Source organism: Dryobates pubescens, chromosome 4 (genome assembly GCF_014839835.1).
Source record: "Dryobates pubescens isolate bDryPub1 chromosome 4, bDryPub1.pri, whole genome shotgun sequence".
Classification (NCBI taxonomy): domain Eukaryota; kingdom Metazoa; phylum Chordata; class Aves; order Piciformes; family Picidae; genus Dryobates; species Dryobates pubescens.
The window spans coordinates 37,093,171-37,114,366 of record NC_071615.1 but is presented as its reverse complement, the minus strand read 5'-3'; the positions used below and the strand labels follow the sequence as shown (position 1 = coordinate 37,114,366).

Genomic DNA, 21,196 nt, shown 5'->3' with positions numbered 1-21,196 from the left:
AGGTTTTTAATTGTTGTTTTTTTTAAATCATAAATCTACTTTCTTATTCTTTTCCAAAAGCTTACTCTAGCTTTAGTTTACTCTTCAGTCAAAAATGCAGTCTGTTATAAGCCTGTTTCTGTCTGTTGGTGTTTGTATGTGTAATTTTGGTTTTCAAGTGCTAAACTAACATCTGTTTTTGGTGTTCTCTAAGCAATTTGTCACTGCTCCAAGTCCATCTGCAGACAAGTTTATTTGGTCAAATGGGCTCATATGTCAATAATTTTCATCTTGTGGTTGGTGAGAAAGATTGAAAACCATTTTGATAATGATTCAATGATGTAATGTCTCATGAGACCAAAAAGAATTCAAGAGATGCTGTTATGGTTCCTGATACAGCTGCTGGCAGGAGATACTTGATGGTGTGCAGGACATTCAAGGCCAGGAATTTATTAAACAATTCTGCTCTGAGCAAGCTTACTTTGTTGTTTTTTTATCCACCAGATAGTGTGCTTTTCTTCCTTAGAATCTATATGAACCAGCTTTAAAACCTATTAAATTCTGAATTTCTATAGCATGTTGATTGTGTTTTTGTCTGAAACCTTCAGAAGCAGCTCCCTTTTTCTGCTGAAACGCTGAGTGTCCTCATATCATACTCAGTATAGGTTTCTTCCAGACAGTTGGCAGTTTTTGATTGTATCTTCTTCACTCCTCTCAAGATTTTGATTAATTCTGACAGTCTTGGGTGTTCAAAACATAATTGTATTATGTTGCTGGGATTTTGCTTTGGAATACAAGCAGAGCTTATATTTTCTGCTGAAAATGGAGCAGCCGTCTTCAAAAGTGCTGGGGCCGTCCCCGTAACCCTTCCTGATCATGAAGGGCATGTCATATCTAAACCCTGGGATATTACGTAGTATGAGAGACACCAGGGGAAGAACAACATAATTTCTTCCTATTTCTTTTTTTTTTTTTTTTTTCCTGGTGTGTTATCTGACAATCTAGATAATTGTTGAGTGTCTTAATAATGCCTGATGTGCTCAACTCTCCTGAGGATACAGAGATCTGAGAGTATCTGCTTTCCACACCAGGGCTGAGGTTGGCTGTGCCAGATCTGCCTAGGCAGATCCGAAAGCATGCTTACAGGGAACTCTAGAGCAGCAGGAGCAACAATCCTGAGGACTCTTGGAAGATCACAGTTTTTAATTTGCACACAAAATTTCACTTAAGTCCTTTTCCTATTGACAAACACCTAGACACAAGAGTTAATGAGAGACTGTTTACAAGACCAGGAGCAATGGTTTCAAACTAGAGAAGAGTAGATATAGATTGGATGTTAAGAATAAGTTCTTTACCATGAAGGTGCTGGAACACTGGAACATGTTGCCCAGGGAGATGGTTCAAGCCCCATCCCTGGACATATTCAAGGTGAGGCTCAACAGGGCTCTGGGCAACCTGATCTGGATGAGGATGTCCCTGCTTACTGCAGACGGGGTTGGACTTGATGACCTTTGGAGCTAGATGACCTTCCAACCCAAACTGTTCTATGATTCTGTGATAACACATGGCTTTTGTTTTGGCAGTTAAGGGAAACTTTATGCTGGCATCAGTCTCCCTCCTAAACTGCAGTCATGTTATTCTTGTCAGAACAATGGAAATCTCTGTATGTAATCAAAAGGGAAATCAGCTAAAGAAAAATAGTATATTTCTGAATTTCAAGAGAAAGCTGAGCATTGATAAATGTGAAAGAATAGAGAAAATATGGTAAAATGGTGTAGACAAAATTACTGAATAGACTATTTGGCTTTCATTGGGTTTGTCAGATGGGCTTTATTACATTCTAGGTAAAAACCAGTAAATAGCAGTTCTTGCTAAACATCAGTACTGGGTGAATTAATTAAATTTCTTGTAAAGGACATGTTCTCCACTGTACAATTTTACATTTAAATTGCAAACCTCACACAGGACCTCTGTTGCATTTGAACACAAACAGCACTACACTGATCTTCAGAAGGATGTCTTAATATTTTGGATATATGGACTCAAATATCCATTAGCTTAGAGGTTGTCCAGATATAGTAATGTGCAGATATTTTGGGAATGTCCTCAGAATGAATCTTGAACCATCCCCCAATCCAGACTGGGTTTACATCCCAAAGTTGCACATATAATAGGAAGAATTTGTAATTGCAGGATAGAACTGTGTTCAAATAAAATGAGACTAAGTGAAAGAGTATTCTTGAACCTACAAGGAGACAGATGAGGAATGAGCTTACAGAAGTTCACAAAGGTTATAGAGAAGATGGATAAAATATGGCTCTGCAACCCCTGAAGCCAGAAAATTAACAGAGAAATTGAAAACAAAAGTAGCTATCTACAGTTATCAGTGAGTAAAAAAAGGTATGTAATTATTGTTTCCAAGATAATGTAGATGCCAAAATCTTATCTGAGTTCAGAAACTCTTTGCACTAATTCATGGATGAAAGCTCTTTTTCAGTGCAAAGGTGCAGCTTATATTCAGGAAGTCTTTAAGCCACACTTTACAGGAAAATGGGAGAGTGTGTTGGGACATCGTAGCTGAATACTTGCCACCTTTCCAATTTTTCCCTCCGTTTGCTACAGCCATAGCAGGTACCAAACTGCTTGGATTATTAGAACCACTCAAACATTCTCATGCTGCTGTTTGTCTCTTCTCATTAGCTCTTCTGTCTAGGTGTTGGTCTAATATGGTATGGGGGAAATGTCAGCAAAACCAGAAAATCTTGTAATTGCATGAGTAAGTTATGTATAGCTCGGAGTAAAATAAGTTCTATTGCCCTGCTTAAAATCTATTTATTTTTCTTATTTATTCTGCATAATTTAGATGTAAATCCCATGATCATGCACTACCATCCCTTTGGCTTTATGCATTGCTTTATGTATTGAAAAAAAAAAAAATTAAAGAATAAAACAAGAATTTTTTTCATAGTCAAGCTTATAGTGGAGGAAATTCCACTGGTCTCTTCCATGATTTTCTTACACAAATTAAAAGATAAATTTTGAGTCTGAGATTACAGATACTGAAATAGATTGTTGGCATATAAATCAAGTTGTTCCTGTTTTGAAAAACTGCACAAGTATGATTAACTCTCTCATAGAAATTTAGCATACCTCAGAAAGAATTGTTTTACCTCTTCACTAGAATTTTATCGGACATTTAAATGTCTATCTTCCAATAAAGAGATGGCTTTCAACTGCTCAGCTTGCTCATTCATGCACAGGTTCTGTGGTGCAATTTGCTCCAGGCTTATGCCTCATGCTTCTTTCTCTACATGTCCATACCCTTAATTATCCCATAAATTACTTTGAAATCCCTAAGGAGAACCTTCCTATCCAAAGTGATACTTAGTTTTTATTTATTGCTGTAAGAGCAAAAATGAGGCTATGAAACGTGAGTAGACACAAATTCCTGGCCACACATCTCCAAAAGAGGTTGAACAGCAATTATGTTTTGTACTTTGCCCTTTGAACCATCTCTGCCTTTTTCTTTAGTTCATGTATTTATTCTAAGTCTTTGAGGTCAGGAATAGGTTTGATAATGGCTTAAAAGGGCTCATTTATTGCCTGTGATGTTTAATTTTGCTTGGGATTGCCTTCATTTTTTTCACTGTTATGCATGTGTTTATGTACTTTAAGCTTTGGTTTCCCAGTGTATCTGAAATGGTACTTTCTCAAACCACAGCCTGGCCTCAGACTGTATAATGCCCTCTTCCCTGTCACATGACACACTCTTACAACACTGTCCTTTGAATATATTCACTGGATTGAGACTAAGGTCCTCCAGACTTTACATGTTACCCTTATGCTACCTTTTCTTGTATACAGTCTTTGCTGTTGATTTATAACAGCATTTCAGTGCAACTCATTCACTTTTCTTTGATCATCCCCAGCAATTATGTGGACAGAGTTGTGTGGGTTGATGGTGAGAGCTCATTTGTGCATTCCTTGTGCTTTTTGAATGACTAACTTTGCACATACAGTGTATGCTTGGATGTTACTGAACGGAGATTTTTTTGATGCAGAACTTATAATGGTTTGGGTGGTATCATGAAATGTCGATTGTCTGTTTTTAGCTTCTCTTCTGTTACCTGCCTATTTGCTTTTTCTCCTGTGAGAAGATTCATCCAGCTTTGGGTAACTAAATGAGATGTATAAATCCATCGGAAACTGCAGAACGATGTACACAAAATTAACTTTGCTTTAAATTTGTGGAGATCAATCTGTAACATAATCCTCAGTGAAGGTTATTTTTTTGCTGTTTATTAAACAAGCAAACAAAAAACCTCTCCTGAGACCGAATATTAGTCTTTCTCATGTAATGCTTTTCCCAAGTAAGTTTTGAAGCAGATGCAAAGCCCATGGACTATTACACATCACTAATTGATCTCTCGACTCCACAGCTACTTTGTGGTGGCAATTTTGTTCATGTTCCCTGGTAATATGTGTCTATAATTAAATTCAGCCCCAGTCACAATATGAGTGAAGAAGTTAGTTTTGACTGCTCTCAAAGGAGCCACATTGGAAAGGTGATGATGTGTCATCTGTGTTCAGAAGGATTAACAAAGGACTACTGCCCATGTTACAATCCTTAAGGAATAGATCATTTCTTCAGTCATTAAAATGTGTGTCTGTGGGATAAATAAGTCTATATTTTATCAAAGCTACAGAAATTGCTGCATTGAATTTGACAGCCCTATGCCAGATGGGGCTACTTGAAAGTGAAAAAAGTCCATTATTAAAGAACAGCTTATCAAAAGCTTTGAGTGTCTTTCACCCCAAACAAAGTGTAGTTTCTGTTCTTAAGCAGAATAAATGTTGTCTGTCATGTGTTAGAGTTTCTACCCCCACACTACCTTTCACGTATTAAGAATGTAAGAAATCCCCTACTAAGTAATCCCTTATGGTCTGTCAAGCCCAGCAGTGTCACCGGTCTATTGTCTCCAGCAGGGGTAAAGGGAGATGCTATTTAAAGACCAGATATGTGAGGCCTGGCTCCCTTTTGCAGTCCATTTCCCTTTTGTATTTCTCCAGCATCCAAAGTCAATGTATTAGTTGTGGTGGCTCGGATATCACTGTCTAGTCATTTTAGTATCCATATAGAGACCTAGTCCCACCAAATTTGTCAAAACTCTTTCTGAACCTCCTGACGCAGTTTCCACAATCCAGATCCGTTAGCAAGATGTTGAATTGTTATTCCTCTTCTGTCATCAAGTATCCCTATTTCTGGTATTACCAAATTTTACTACTAGCAGCTCAACACAATGTTGGATGTATGGGTAGGGCAAAATTTGATATAGCAACAAAATTGTTGTAAATATTTGTAATTCTGTGTTATTTTGTATTTTCCTCAAAACAAACCAACCTTTATCGTGTTGCTTATAGGACTAGTACTGAAGAGAGCATTTCATTGTGCCATCTGCAGTATCATTAAATCTTTTTCCTGCCTGTTTAACTGTTTCAGAAGCCTGAATTTTATTCCAAACCAGACACGATACATACATTTGTGTTGTAATTATATTTAAAATGTCAAAGTTATGATCACCTCACTTGTAGTTTAGCTTTTCTGTTGCTCTTTTTCCTTTTGTGAATCAAACTTTAAAGTAGAAATGTTAATTTCTACTTAGCAATTTAAAGATGCAGAGGCATTTAGAGGGAGAAAACCTTGCTGAAAACCTATGTAATATGTTAATGAAGCAATCAGATGGTGAATGGAAATTAAATGATGGTCTTCAAGAGGAGCAGGAAATTAAGGCTATGGATTCACTGTAGTGAGGAACATTCTTTTAAGGGAGAGATAATTTTTCTTTTAGACCGTAAGGCATCACTTTTGTAGTGTATTTGCTGTTAACAAAGCAAATTATTAGTGACCAGGTATTCAATATATTCGACTTTGTGTTTTTGAACAATTTGTAGTTTGGAAATGAGGAGAAAATGCCATTGAGCACTTGGTTCTCTTTAAAAGCATCGGGTAGCTGTCTTTGTTATTGATCTTTCACTTTCATTTTGCACTAAGAAAAATAGTTGAGTGTGCCTAGAAATAAATCATAAGCAGTGAAAGTTTTAGTTCCTCTTTTGTACTGATATGTATGTATAAGGATTAATTTATTAATTTTTTTTGACCACAGATACCCAATGACCAGTACTGGTCATTCCTAACTATAGCAAGTCTAAGGTATTGGATTTGAGTCACTCTAACCAAAAGCCATTTTGCCTGACTTTTTTGGGATCAAATATGTGTGCACTGGAATTTAACAGCTTGACAAATATTTACTGACTTTGTAGGTTGCAAAGGACATTGCATTTCTGTAGCTGATGTGCTAAAAATTGTAATGCTTTCTTTTTCCAGCTTCTGCAAGCAAGAGAGATTGCCCATTACATTCCAGTCCTGTGTGATCACAAAGGAGTGCCAGGTGTCGGAGTGGTCAGAATGGACCCCCTGCTCTAAAACCTGCTTTGACATGACAACCCCTAAAGGGAATCGCACCAGATCAAGGACCATAAAACAGCTCCCTATAGGCAGTGAAAGTGAATGCCCACAATTAGAAGAAACAGAGCAGTGTGTTACTCAAGGAGATGGTGTGGCACCCTGCATTACGTAAGTTGGTTCATTTCAGTTCTCCCTGTACTAAAATGAAGAATTTTAATGAAGCATACAGGGCTGGTGATGTAATGTCAACTAAATCATTATTAAGGAAATCATTGGTTGGATTTTTATTTTATTTTTTATTCTTTGCTTATTCTTGCACTTGAAGCCATAGTTTAGTTGTCATGAGGTGTTAGGTGTTAGGAAACAGGTTGGGCTTGATGATCTCTGAGGTCTTTTCCATCCTGGTTGATTCTATGATTCTTGAAAGCCTGAACTTTTCGAATTTCTGCTATACATAGTGAATTCACTTCCCTCTCTAAATAAAGGAAAAAATAACAAATAGATACTTTCTCATTAGTGTTAACTTTTCAAAGAGAACCTTTGTGCATTTGAAGGCTCAGTCAAGACCATAATAAATTAATTGTATTAATTTCTTGGCAATCTTTTTTCCTATATAACATTTCTGCCAGATTCATTGTTTTCTCAAGTACTTGTCTATTTGCAGACAAAATGCTGACATAAGAGGTGATAAATATTTACTCAGCAGCCAGATGTTTTTACTGAGATTGATATTTGGTGCAATGAAGGCAGGACTGGGCCTTCAAATAGAAAGTAGGAAAAGCCAACAGTGACACTTAATAAATCGATGCTGTTTAAAGTTTAGGAGAACTGACAGCACTTTATAATTCAAGAAATTGTAGTAATCCATATCAGCTAATCAAGTTTAATATTGAAGTCCCAACTGTTCTTTTTCTTTATCAAACTGAGAAGAGGGTCTGGGAAAATGTCTTCTGATGTTGGGTAGACATTTTTCACTTAATTGTTGAAATGTCATCTGTTCCCTTCTTCAGCCACATTAGGAAGCAGTTCATTTGATTTTGCCTGAAGTACTTGTTGAGTATAGAATCCTGTGGCATTTCTTGTGGTTTATGATCCTGACTGGGGTTTAGCTGGGAGTCATAGATTTCCTTTCCTTTGAATTCACTGATTAGAAAGTCATAGCTTTTTTTTTTTTGCATCATTCATCACTACCCAGCAGGGATGCTTCAGTACTGTAGAGCCATCTTCTTCTTGACAGTGAAAAAGGAACTTACTGAAATGACTTTCTAAAGTAATAATAATATAATTATAGTTTTGTCTTGGTAGTTAAGAGAAACGTCCATCTCTTCTCAGAGATGTATCTTGTGATCTTGTGGGTTGATTTTTTTGGGGATTGAGTTGTTGTGGGTTTTTTCCTTCTCCTTTTCTCCTCTTGTATGTCTCACTTTTTTCTTTCTGCACATTTCTTTGATATTTTGACTGTGGTTCATTAAAATTATCTAGCTGTAAACAAACGCCGAGAGTTAGAATCTTGGAAGTTAACTTATCTGAACATAGACTGTATGTCTATGTATATCAAGGTTTTCTTTCTTCCTCTAAAATATTTATATGTGCAGTATATTTCAGGAATTGAAAGGGAAAAAAACCTTCTAAAAAAGTAATGATTTCAAAAGTGAAGTAATAGAGGAAAGATTTCAAGCCACATAAAATACTAGACTTAATGCATCTTTGTGTACAACACATTGTGATGCTCAGGACTGTTAAGAAAATTAATAAAGATTTCTCAGCTTGATGGTGTGTAAAATGGCTTCCTGATTTCTAAAGACTCAATTAACCAAATTTGATCCAGGTATGGTTGGCGGACCACAGAGTGGACAGAATGCCGCGTCGATCCTCTCCTTAGCCAACAGGACAAGAGGCGAGGAAATCAGACGGCGCTGTGTGGAGGTGGCATTCAAACCCGGGAGACCTACTGTGTGCAAGCTAATGAAAATCTCCTCTCCTACTTAAATACTCTTAAAGAAAAAGAAGGTAAATTGAATTAGTGTGAAATTAGAGCACTTCAGCATTACAGAGCTCCTTGACAGCCACTGTTGTCTATCATGAGTGCCTTCTTACCTTGCAGGTTACTTTCTAGTTCAGATGAAATTACTTAGTTGCAGTAGAAGGAATTTCATTCTCTAGCCTGCAGATATTGCTTCTTAGCAGCAAATTACTATTTCATATTATCTTAGTATCAAAAATACTGTCTCAAGTTGGTGTTGGATTGGTTGATGGGTTGGACGCGATGATCTTGAAGGTCTCTTCCAACCTGGTTTATTCTATGTATTCTATTCTATGTATTCTATTCTAAGTGAAGAGTGTCTCTCACAAGAAAGAATCATGATAAGGTGGGTCAGAAAACTTGGATTCTGTTCCTTCCTCTGCTGCACATTTCCTGTGTATTTCAGCTGGGTGATGAAGCTGTGCAGTTTGATATCCAGATGGATATCTATTCTAACATGTAAGCTCAGTATAAAAATATGTAAAAATATAAATAGATTTCATTCTCAGGGAATTGTTGGGGGAGCTTGTTGGTTTTTGTTTCCTTATTGTCTTGATTTGGTCAAGTTCTGAAGTAATTTTTAGGACTTCAAACGAATATAATTTCATGTGTTTGTTTCCCTAACTGAAAGAGAAAAGAGATTACTCCTTGTCACTGTTACAGCTAGTACAGCTTCTTAAGAAAAGAGAGAACAGCTTAGGACACAAAATCTGTAATTCCTTTGGTAATTTACCAATTTGTTCTTGCTTTAAGAAGAACACTTGAGTATTCTCTCTTCCATCTATTTCTGCATACTAATGCAGCACTAGAGATTTAGAAGGTAGTGAATTAAGCTAAATGCGTTTAACTTGTTAATTAAATTTTATCCTCTTCTGTAGCTGTTTCATACAAACAGGCATTATTAATAATAAATAAATAAATACAGCCACTTAATTCAGGAAAATCAACATCATTATACAAGTTGTGTGTAATACAACATTTAGACTTGAGCTGACCAAACCACAGGCTAGTGACTTTTCTGCTGTGGGTTAAAGACACTCTTGAACTTGCCAGAACTTGCCATAGATGTAAAGTTTGTGGAGAATATTAATGCCATCATCCATTTCAGTGGGACTGCTGGGATCAGTAGGGTGTGACTTGTGGGCTCCATGGGCCCCACATCTGTACTTCTTGAAGAAGAAGCTTTCAAGCCTCTTTGTTTAATGCAAATCAGCTTCCGCCCAAGGGCTTTTAGTAAATCGCCTCTGCAGAACAAAGTTTAGGTGCCCCTGCCTTAGAGTAAAGGAGTAAAACCTCCCAGCTAAGGAGAGATAACAATAAAATCAGTGGCAGCTTACTGTTCAGAATGATGATTAGGATTTTGGTAGGCTGTGAAGTCTCGCTGGCTTAGGCGGGTGTGAAATCTGCCCTTATCAGCCTGTGACAGGAATACGCGGAGCCCATCAGGAGGTAATCTCTGCAGGCCCCAGAAAGCTGATTAAAATGTAACTAGTCTTTGAATGCATAAACATGAGAACAGTTTTTCAAGAGCTCAAACTAGGGGTGAAGTGGGTCTTACTTGAAAAAGGAGCTCTGGGGTGCTTCCATATTAGGAGACAGATTTTCAGAAGAGCTGCTTCTCCACTCATCTCTTTCTCTCCCCTCCCATATTGGATTCAGTGTGGGCAAGAGCTGCTTTCCAGGCCCTCCTAGGAATAAGCAAATGAGTGCCTCTAAAAACACCACCATTTGAAAACAATGAGTATTTTGAGAATGAGGAACAGCTAGAGGAGACACCTACCATTTTTGCTGTAGGGAAATGCCTTCATTTCAGTCTAGCTTTCTGTTGGTTGTAGTGAATGCTGTCTTGGTAAGGCTGCTTTAAAGACCTCCATTCACATATACTCACGGTGGCATTTCCCTGTTATTTCAGAAAGTCAGTCACAGAGCAAGTCGAAGGCTAGTGCTGCACCTCTGCTATCCATCACTTTTGAAATAACAGGTAGGTAAATTAAAGCCTCCAAGCTGGCCTTTCAATCAAAAGTGTGCAAAGGAGGCAACATCCCTTCTGGGGGAATTGTGTTGTCTGTATGTGTATAATTACCATGCTTATATAGCTCTAAAATAATTTAAGAGATTTATGCATTCTCAGGAAATTTCAGATCAGTTTGAAAGTGAAGATAATGAAGCTTATGAGCCAACAAGGATTCTAGGGCAGTCCCCTGATCCACTCCTGAAACATTTTAGCAAGTGACTGATTTTCCTCTCAATTCTGAGCACTGGAAATTGCTTTATTGCACTCATCACAGCTGCTATTTCCAGTCCCTTTTGTAGTTTTTAAACTACAGAGTTAAGGCTCCCGCAGGAATTTGAACTTTTACTACTTAGCTGAACCAGAATCCTTCATGGCATTCAGGTCTATGTTATCTCCCATTAGAATTCATAAATTTAGATTTGATGTAGATGAGGGACTATTTGGTGCAGTAATTATGCAGCTGACAATCAAGATTCCTGGAGGCCACTCTTATTCTGCCATTTACTTGCCACTGACTTAAATTGTTTCATCTCTATTCACCTATTTAACTGGTTTAGCCATTACATTTCTCTCACTGTAAGCCTATAGGGCAGATTGTGTCATCTTTTTCCAAGTACCTTTAAAACTCAATGTGGAATGAGGATGGGAGGAAAGTTCCTTTTTGAACATAAATTGTTCTAGATCTGCAAACACATGAATGAGCAGCTTACATGCATGGAGTTGTGCAGTTGCTTAGAGGATCATGCCCTAAACTATCTGATGTCTTTTGATAACAGCATTCAGCATTGTGGAAAATGAGGGAATAACATGTATTCACAGAATCACAGAAACATTCAGGTTAAAAAAGACCCTTGGGATCACCAACCATTAGCCTTGCTCTACAAGGTGCACCCCTAAAACGTATCCCCAAGCAGCACATCCAAATGACCTTTAAACACGTACAGGGTTGGTGACTCAACCACCTCACTGGGCAGCCCATTCCAGTGCCTGACCACTCTTTCCATGAATTTTTTTCCCCTAATGTCCAGTCTAAACCTACCCAGTTGCAGCTTGAGGCTGTTCCCTCTTGTTCCATCACTACCTGTGAGAAGTGACCAGCATCAGCCTCTTCACAACATCCTCTTTTGATATTCTTTTGTTGGTGGTCATAATGTGTTCTAAGCTTGGGTTTTACTTCCCTTCAGTAAGAGCTCTTTAATTGCAGAAATGTCCTTCTGCTGTTTGCTGTGAAACCAGTTCATCATGACCAGAAGGAAGATCATAAAATTGTGTATCTTACAGTGATGTAGCCACATGCACATTCACTCTCTTTGGCACCCTGGTTGCTACTGGGTGCTAGTCTGTTGAGGGCTCCTGGAGAAGAATGGGGAGGTTGAACCTTTGATAAATGTAGCAAATACTTAAGAACAGAGCATTGCTTGTTCAATTGTTTTAAGCATGCAGTCATTTGTGAAGGTATTTTAAAGGGTGTAAAATATAGTCAGATAAAGTTTTCTAATGCAGTAGATGATTTGAGGACAGGGAGACTGAATGTCAATTCAGGTATTAGGTCACTATTTTAAATCTGGGTCTGATTTTGTACTTAGATTGAAGAAGATAGATTATTAAAATGCTTTCACTTTTATTTCCATTTTTGGCCAAATTTTTGTCAAATTCCACAGAGAGCTTGTAGTATTACCCACAATCTAATCACCATTCAGCATCACTGCTAAAGAATAAAGAGCGATCTTTATTGCTGCCACAAGAGACTGAAAGGACAGAGATAAGACATGGTTTTAAATGATAAATTTCTGTATCCAACATCCTCTTCTCACAAAGACTCTTTGCTGAACAATAAGCAACAAAAGTTGAGCTCATTTATACTTTTTTGATGCTGAAAGAAATCCATTTATATTAATGGGAGCAGGATGTTCACAAGCTAGCCAAGCAGGTCTTAAGTTTTCTTATTGCCATCTCAAAGAAAGAACCTTGGTGAAGTACATCCTGAGTGCTCAATGATGAAAACATTTTTTAAATGATATGGAATACAACTTGTCTCTCTTACTGCTGAATTACCTTGTTTTAAAAGCAATATATAAGAGATCAGGTAGCAGATGTTTGTACATCACTTAAGTTCTATGAACAGCATTCCAAAAAAACCCATTTTGACACATTGAGAGATTTATTGATACCACTTACCTGTCCCCAAAGCACTTCTTCCCCTACACTCTGAGTGATGGAAAATGCAGATACTTTCAGAAAGTTTTCATGATGATTTTGTTTAAACATTTGTTGCTGACAAGACCAAGAATTCTAACTGGACAGATAGTTTCAAAAAATCGAAATAGTGTTCCTGTTCCTTAAGTCATCCACTTTAATGCCAAACACAGTCACAGTCCCTCATATTTTAGAATTTCTGGACTGTCACAAATTTAACTTGAAACCAAATGGACTGCAGTGGTAGCACACTAGTACCTTTTACTGGCAGACTTAAAAAACAATCTGGATGAAATATGGAACATAATAGAATGACAGATGCAAAAATGTGCTATTTAAAGCTTCCTGATGGAAGGTCTTTGTTGTTTTTCTGAATAACATTCCATGAAAATAGTGTGATGCTAAAGTGCTTTATCCTGATGCAGGCTGGGGATGAATCACAGCATTTCTCAGAATGCTTTCTCTGTTCCCTGAAGCAAGGCTGTTGTCTCAGGGGTGTAATTGACCCTTAATTGTAACTGTCTCACTTGGGCAATTCCTCGATTAAATCAAGGTTAAGAAAGTGCAGTTAGCAATTACTTCCTGTTTTTCTTTTATTATTAGAAACTATTCAATCTACAATTCAATTACAGGTAAATTATGTTTATGTCCATGTTCTATACAAGATGTGCATATTATGTTGATTATCATGCACATTAGGTGTCCATGTCAAACTTTTTTGTAAAACTCAGTGTTCTCTCATAAAATTTAATTCCAACGTAGCATTATGCAAATGGAGGAATATTAGTTCTTGTATTATTTTGTATTAAGAGATTGGTGAGCAGGAGGCAGTACTGTTGAAGGACTTATCTGCCATCTTCATGCTTTCGTTATATGAAACAACACAGTGTAAAGCAGTGCCCAAGGAGGCAACATAGGAAACCAGAACAGGGTGATGATTTTTTATTCCCTTTACCCCTTAAAAAGTGAAAAATAAATGCTTTTTATGTAACTGGAAAGATTATCTACTTAGCCTGAATGGAAAGACACATATGTATCCTCAAATGAGGCCATATATTAAAACCCTAATGTTTACTTTAACATTACAGCTGTGGTTATTGATCTCATTTTCAGAAGGACATTTTGTCTTATTCTGAACTTACTTCAAAATATGGTTCATCAGAGAGCTCTTTCCATCAAAAGAGATTATTTGTAGTGTTGGCAGAAGATTAATAAGGTATCTTTCCTGTGAAAAAATGCTGAGGGAGTAGGATGAGATTGTTTTAAGGAATTGCATGTTTCTTCAATCAACCAAAGCAAATGAATATGGCAGACTTCACTTTGCCTTCTAGCAGATATTCTCTGCTTAATGTAATATTTTGATGAGTCCTATATTATTAAAGAGTGCTAAAATCTTCCATGTAATGAAAAAAGTACATTTTTTTTTTTAGAGTTCTCTGCCTTACTTCTGGCACCACACAGAGTTGTCTTATTATTTGTGTAACTTGGGAATTCAAAAGAGTGAAATATCAAAGGAACCAGATGACTTTGGCATATTCCAGGGCTTATTGATCCTTGAGAAATAGAGGAATCTGCCTTCACGTGCTTCTTTGTAGATTTATAATAGCTTAATGAAAAAAAAAATCAATTGTCTTGTGCAAAGTTTTAATAATTTTTAATCACTATATATTATATGCAAACCGTGTATTTGCCTAAAACAAAACTTCCTTGAAATAAAGCTGCTACTGCACAAATCTTACTGCTGAGTATGCACTTGAAGGTCTTTAGAGTAAAAGAAAAAGACAAAATGTGGTCATATTTTTATCTGTTTCAGGTTATAGCTTAAAAATAATCTTTTAAGTATTAATTAACCAGGCTTTTGAAGTTACAGTATCATACAGGAGCAAAGGGATTTGTGCAGCTTTTTGTTCAGTTTCTTAAGCGAAGGCATGCTCACTAAGACAGCAGGACATCAATTTGCACAGAGTGCAGTGTGAACAACTGTTGTTGTAACATAATCTATCCATTAAATGAAAGGATGAGGTCCTAGAGGGTGCTACAATATCAGTGGTCCTCCTGACTCCATGTAATTGGATTTGGCTCTGTTCATGCAGAGAGTAAACTGACTTCTGTTTCATTTCTCCAAGAGGCACTTTTCTGTCACTTCATCGTTAAGAGTGAAATGATGAGATAGCAGCAGCCTTTCTGAATGAAGGATGGTTCTGTCCACTTAGAGCTGGGAATTTGGACCAGTGACATGTGAGAAATGTGTTGACTTTGTTTTGACAGCCTCGAGGCCAGTGGACCGTAATCTGTGTACAGGACCTCTACCCAGCACCTCCCAGTTGTGCCATATCCCCTGCCCTACAGAGTGTGAGACCTCAGCATGGTCAGCGTGGGGACCATGCACCTATGAAAGCTGTGATGACCCTCAGGCCAAGAAGGGTATGTAAAAATGCACAAAGCCTCTCAATGGTGGTTATTTCATATTCCTAAATTACTAGGCATCTTTGTCTATGCAAGCATACTAAATTTTGTACCAAGAAGGGTGTATCTGGTGCTTCTGAGCATGGCTATAACTTGTTCAGGAGGGATAGGCCAGGAGCAAAGGTAGTGCAATAGCCCTGTATGTTAGGAAGTGTTACAAGTTCTAGACCTTAATGATGGTGATGGAAAGGACTGAGGTATTTAAGGGCTTCACTGCCTAAGTCTTCAAAGGCAAGACCAAATGTTCTGGGGCTACCCAGGCCCCTGACCTGGACAACAGAAATGGAAAGAAGCATGAAACCTGCATAATCCAAGGGGAAATAGCATCCTGCTACACCATGCACAAGTCTATGGGGCTGTATGGGATCCACTTAAGGGTATTGAGAGAGTTGATGGAGGTGCACCTGATCCACTTTCAATCATTTACCAGCAGTCCTGGCTAACTGGGGAGGTCCCAGTTGACTGGAGATTAACGAATGTGACACCCATCTACAAGAAAGGCTGGAAGGAGAATCCAGGAAACTGCAGACATGTCAGTGTGATCTCAGTACCAGGGAAGGTTAAGAAGATCATCCTGATTGCCATCACACAGCATATATAGAACAACCAGTCAGTCAGGCAAAGTCAGCATGGATTTATGGATGGCAGGTCCTGCTTGACTAACCTGATTTTCTACAACAAGGTGACCCACTTAGCAGACAAGGGAAAGGCAGTGGATGCTGTTTATCTGGACTGTAGTAAAGCCCTTGACACCATTTCCCATAGCATTCTCTTGAAGAAACTGTCTGCTCATGGCATGGACAGGCACACTCTCCACTAGGTAAAGAACTGGCTGGATGGCCAGGCCCAATGAATCAATATGATTGATGGCCAATCACAAGTAACTGAGCTCATTTTGTTTGATATCTTTATTAATGATCATCACAACAAGGGAATTGAGTGCACTCTTGGCAAATTTGCATACAACAGCAAGTTGGGCAGCAGTGTTCACCTGCTTGAGGGTAGTAAGGCTCTTCAGTGGGATCCGCCTGAAGGCTGAATTGATGAACTGAGGCCAGTTTGATGTCATTCAACAAGGCTAAGTGTTGAGTCCTGCGCTTAGGTCACAACAACCTCATGCAATGCTGACAGTTTTGTTCAAGAGTGGTTGGAAAGATGCCTGTTGGAAAAGGACCTGGGGCTATTTGCTGACAGCCAGCTGAATGTGAGCCAGCAGAGTGCCCAGGTGGCCAAGAAGGCAAATATCATCCTGGCTTGCATCTGAAGTAGTGTGGCCAGCACAAATAGGGAAGTCAGCAGAAGTAGGTGAGGCTGCAACTGAAATACTGGAGAATAGGAAGCACAAGGTTGGACACTCTCACTCTCTACAGCTACCTGAAAGGTTGTAACAAGGTGGATGTTGGTTTCTTCTCTCAAGCAACAAGTGATAGGATGAGAAGAAATGTCCTCAGGTTGTGGCTGGAGAGGTTTAGTTTGGATATAAGGAATAATTCTTCACAGAAAGGACTGTCAAGTGTTGGAAAAAGCTTCTCAGAGAAGTGGTTGAGCCACCATCCCTGAAGAGGTATTTAAAAGACATGTACATGTAACACTAAGGGAGATGGTTTAGTCACAGACATTGCACTGCTGGGTTACTGGTTACTGGCCTTTTCCAACCTAAATGTTGGAATGTGATTCTAAAAAGAAGGTCTTTGAATTAAGACTGTATTAAGCATTGCTCCACAAAAGCTGGCAAAAACGTAGATTGTTTACTAAGCTCTTAGTGTCAATTTGGATTATTACAGGCAAATTCCAGCTTCAAGCCTTTCTCTCAAACTGAAAGGTTTTGTATATGTGCTGGAATCACAATTTTGGCACTGTTTCTGGAGGAGAGAAGCAGCCTTCTAGGTGCATAGTGTCTAAGCCACTAAAAGATTCATAGCTGAGTAATAGTAGATTATGAAGCATGCTTTGCAAAGAGCTGGGACCATTTGCTGTTAATAAGGACACTAGTTGACTGGTGACATATGTGCTGGTTTCAATGTTCACATATTTTACAGTTTATTCCTATGCAGAACAGATTGTAGTAACCTGACATCAAAACAGGAAAGGAAGAATAGAGTGACAGGGACCTCATGTAAGAAGGCTGCAGGTTTCTGGCTGCAGATGATAAAAACTGGCCTAGTCATTGCTGCAACCTAATTAGCTGACAAAGGTTGAGAATACAGACTTAGTCTCTGATTGAAAACACTCATAAGAAAGGGGAGCCACGTATGTCTGCTTGAGCAACTGTAATTACCACATTAGCTTCCTCCTGGTATACTGCTAGCTACACTTCAGTCTGGGCATCAATAATGCAAGTTTTACAACGCTGTCTCATGGTAATGTGACCCAACTGTGATCAATTCAAGAAGGGAAAAATAGTTCAGTGTGTAATCCTATTGGATTGAGTCTGCTCTGATTACAGCTGTCAAATAATCTGTTATTTCTGGGGCTGTCCCATCACTGAAAGGTTGTGCTACATTTTCAGGGGCGATGTTTAGATTTGTGAAACTGATTTGGGCAATTGCCTGATGGAAGTGTGTTAGGATGTGCTTTATACAAGTCTTTATTCTAGCACGTAATGAGCAAGGATCTTCTCATAACTGCCAACATTTTCCTCTTATCTAGAAATTCTTCTATTTTATTTTCTAATTGCATTGATGATTCTGAGAGAGGGATGTGAAAGTTGTACACTCCCAAATTTAGCAGCAAGTCCCTATGTGTTTCAGGAATGGTCTTTTACAGTGGATCGATCGCCTCCTTTGTTGCAATTTTGTGGCAGGCTCAGTAAACCATTTGGACATTATTTGGCTGACCACTTCAATTTAGAAGACAAACACCTAAATATACATGGAAGTGCATTTTTAAATTAATGTCTATTGTAATTGAATTGAGGTGTTCTTCAAACAAAGAATCAATCCTTACACATAAGTGTTTCAAAATTCTACCCTGTTTAGTTTGTGTCCTCATAGAAATTAAAGAGTTGTGTAGCATTTTATATATAAAAAAAAATCTGGATATTACTAACCTGCCTGAACACTGAGATAAAAGAGACTCTGAAGAGCTGTGAAAAGAAACAAACCTTTGCCTAAGTTAAAAATATTTTGATCAGATATATCAGAAATGGTGAACATGTGAAACTATTTCCTGAATCCATTCAGTTTATTTAGATTTTTCTGATTTAATCTGCCTTTCTCAACATGCCATCCAGAAAGTGAGGGAAAAAAGCTTCTCTTAGTGTCTGATGAGACCCTAAAGGCCCATCACTTTCTGTAATCCTAAATGATTGTAGGTAGTCTTAAGAAATCTTGTAAATGCTTGCAAGGGAATATTGTGATTTTAATTACTGAAAAATTACTCGTAGGACTTGGATTGATTTTCATGCCTTGCCTTTTCTTGAGGTGTAGTTTGTCATTTTAATATTTTGGGGGGGAGGAGAATGTTTGTAAACTGTTGCAAGATACATGAGAAGACAGCAAGTAAGATGTCTGAGAAATGGCAACCTAGCAATTTAATCAAGACCTGGCAAGAGTGATGTACAGGAAATTACTCCTGCAGTAGGTATGACCAGGATAAACAGAGGTTTTAGGCAAAGCATACTGAATAAGCTCAATTTTTTTGATGCTATTGCTAAGTTTCACTTCTCTCTCTGCCTTAATGAGTTTGATACCCAGTTATCTAAAATGCAGTGTGCACTGTCTGTAGTATATATTACAAAGAGCTGCTCACTCAGGTGTAGGTAGATAAAAATCTCTTCACTTTGCGTTTTAGAATTGATTGATGAGTCTGCCTTTTCCTATTTTCATGGCTGTTTCAGGCTTTAAACTAAGGAAACGGCGCATCACCAATGAGCCTACAGGAGGAACAGGGAACTGCCCTCATCTTCTAGAAGCCATCCCATGTGAGGAGCCCTCCTGCTATGACTGGAGAATCACAGGGCTGGAGGAGTGCATTCCTGACAACGAGAAGCCGTGTGGCCCTGGTACACAGGTTCCTATTGTCGTCTGTGTCAACAGTGATGGTAAGATGCTTTTTACCTCAGCCCACACCAAACGTAGTCCAGAAGCATGGCAGTGTCTCTCAGTCTGTAAGGCCAAGCTGTCTGGAATAGAGAGAAATGGCCTTTAGTATTGGTTAGGAAGAATGGGCCCTCTACTTGCTCTAGGGTCAAGCTCCTTCACTTACACACTGTAGATTTTCAAAGGTCCCTGAAGAAACTTCGAGAATCTCAAAGGAAACATAAACCAGCTATTTTTCAGTAGGTCAGACTCATGCCTGCAGTGACTTGACTGAATTCCCTGATGTAATCCTTCTAACAAAACTGATCCTCTGAGTCCAGAACCAAATAAAGTGTGAGTAAAGTAAGACATTGCAGTAAGTATAGCTGGAAGAAAAACATTAGTAATATGTTTATTAAAAAGCATGGCTTGGTGTTGGTCTCACAGTCTTGCCCTTTATTATTCAGTTATCCTCTGTGAGAGATAAGAGATTTTGCATGACAGTCATAAAAGCCAATTTGGAAAGCTGCTTACAAAATACTTTAATCTATGGAAGACTCATGAATTACTGTTGTGAGAATATTCCTTATTTGTTCACAGTAATATAGTCTAGAACAATATGGAAACTAAAATAACTGCACTGATTACAGTGTAGTTATGGTAAAAAAGAAATCTAAACAATTCTAAAGGATGTAAAGGATTAAGAAAGGATTGATGAATTCTTAACAGTTGCACAAACTAATTTGTCATTAAATTGATCAGAAGTAATAAGAACTGATTATAGAGAGATTTAAATCTTGAGCTTTCATTCTCAGGAATTTGGGTCATAACTGAATTTTGGGGCTTAACTTTAAAACCTTGGAGTATAAGCTTCATTTCCCTGCATACACCTAAGAGAACTGATATCCATTTTTACAGCTCAGAAACAGATTAGCATAGAATTACAATATTGAATCTAGTACATTTGATGTCCTTACCTCAAAATATTTCCCTTCACACTGTAATAATTTCTTGTCAGCAATATGAAACTATTTGAAATTTTGTTTATACACATTTTTGGATGAAAGGTGGCCTTTCCCTCAAAAATATAAATGCTTCCTAAGTAATTCTGAATTATTTTTTTCTTTGCAATAGTTAAAAAAAAAATTGTTGTGTTTTTTTCTTTTCTTTTACTAGATTTTGACTAGTTTGACTTACCTTTAGCTTTGGGAAATGGTATTTTCTTGCATATCTAATTTCTGATTAGCCTGATTTCTTACTAAATTGTAATACAGACATTTAAATTGACTATAACTCATGTAATCTTAATATATTTGGAGCATGCAGCCAAGCTACTGAACTTTGAGATATCTTTTATGCACGTGGTATTTTCAGTTGTTCTATTTCAGTCTAAGAGGATTTGCTGTTCACTCTGCATGGGCTTTGATTTTGGCCAAATTTGATTTGGAACACCTGTGATTAACTTGTTTTCTTCCAGTATTAATCTTTGTCTTTCTGAATTATATATTGCTGTAATTATATGGCATTATATATGGCCTCTATCAGCAATCTGTCCCAGAAGGAGTGAGAAGTTGAGCTTTGGCCGTGTGCCTGTCAGTCTTTAGGATTAAGAGTTGTGGGCACAGCTTCAAAGAAAGGAGAAAACAAATTGAAGTTATGGTTTGTTTTGCACAGATACAGTCACTCACAAAGATAGGTGTTCAATATCTTTGGACAGAGTGCAAAACCAGTGGAAAATAATGTAATGGATTATCTCAGCTCTTCTTTCTCTTGGTAAATGATTTTCTGTGATCTTTGCCAGTAATACCAAGTGGGTTTTGCTTAGATGAGAAAGCAAGCGGGTTTTGCTCAGATGCTTTTGCTGAGAAAGAGTAGCATGATATAGTAGAAGGAAACATTGTATGAAGTAAGGACCACCAACCTCTGTAGTCCCTTCAAGCTAATTCTGCTCAAGCATCTCCTTACTTTGCCATGCACAGCACCAACCCACTGAAAATCTTGCAGGCAACTCATAAATGTTCCTCTAAGCACAC

General features: G+C 37.9%; 1 protein-coding gene across 1 annotated transcript in view; it reads left to right on the top strand.

Annotated features, from left to right (window-relative positions):
* Positions 1–21,196, top strand: part of THSD7A (thrombospondin type 1 domain containing 7A) — a 240,960-nt gene that overhangs the window by 124,128 nt on the left and 95,636 nt on the right. The window contains exons 4-7 of the mRNA XM_009898916.2: positions 6,365–6,613; positions 8,274–8,455; positions 14,947–15,102; positions 18,983–19,186. Of these exons, the coding sequence (XP_009897218.2) occupies positions 6,365–6,613; positions 8,274–8,455; positions 14,947–15,102; positions 18,983–19,186 (791 nt within the window). The remainder of the gene's footprint in view (positions 1–6,364; positions 6,614–8,273; positions 8,456–14,946; positions 15,103–18,982; positions 19,187–21,196) is intronic.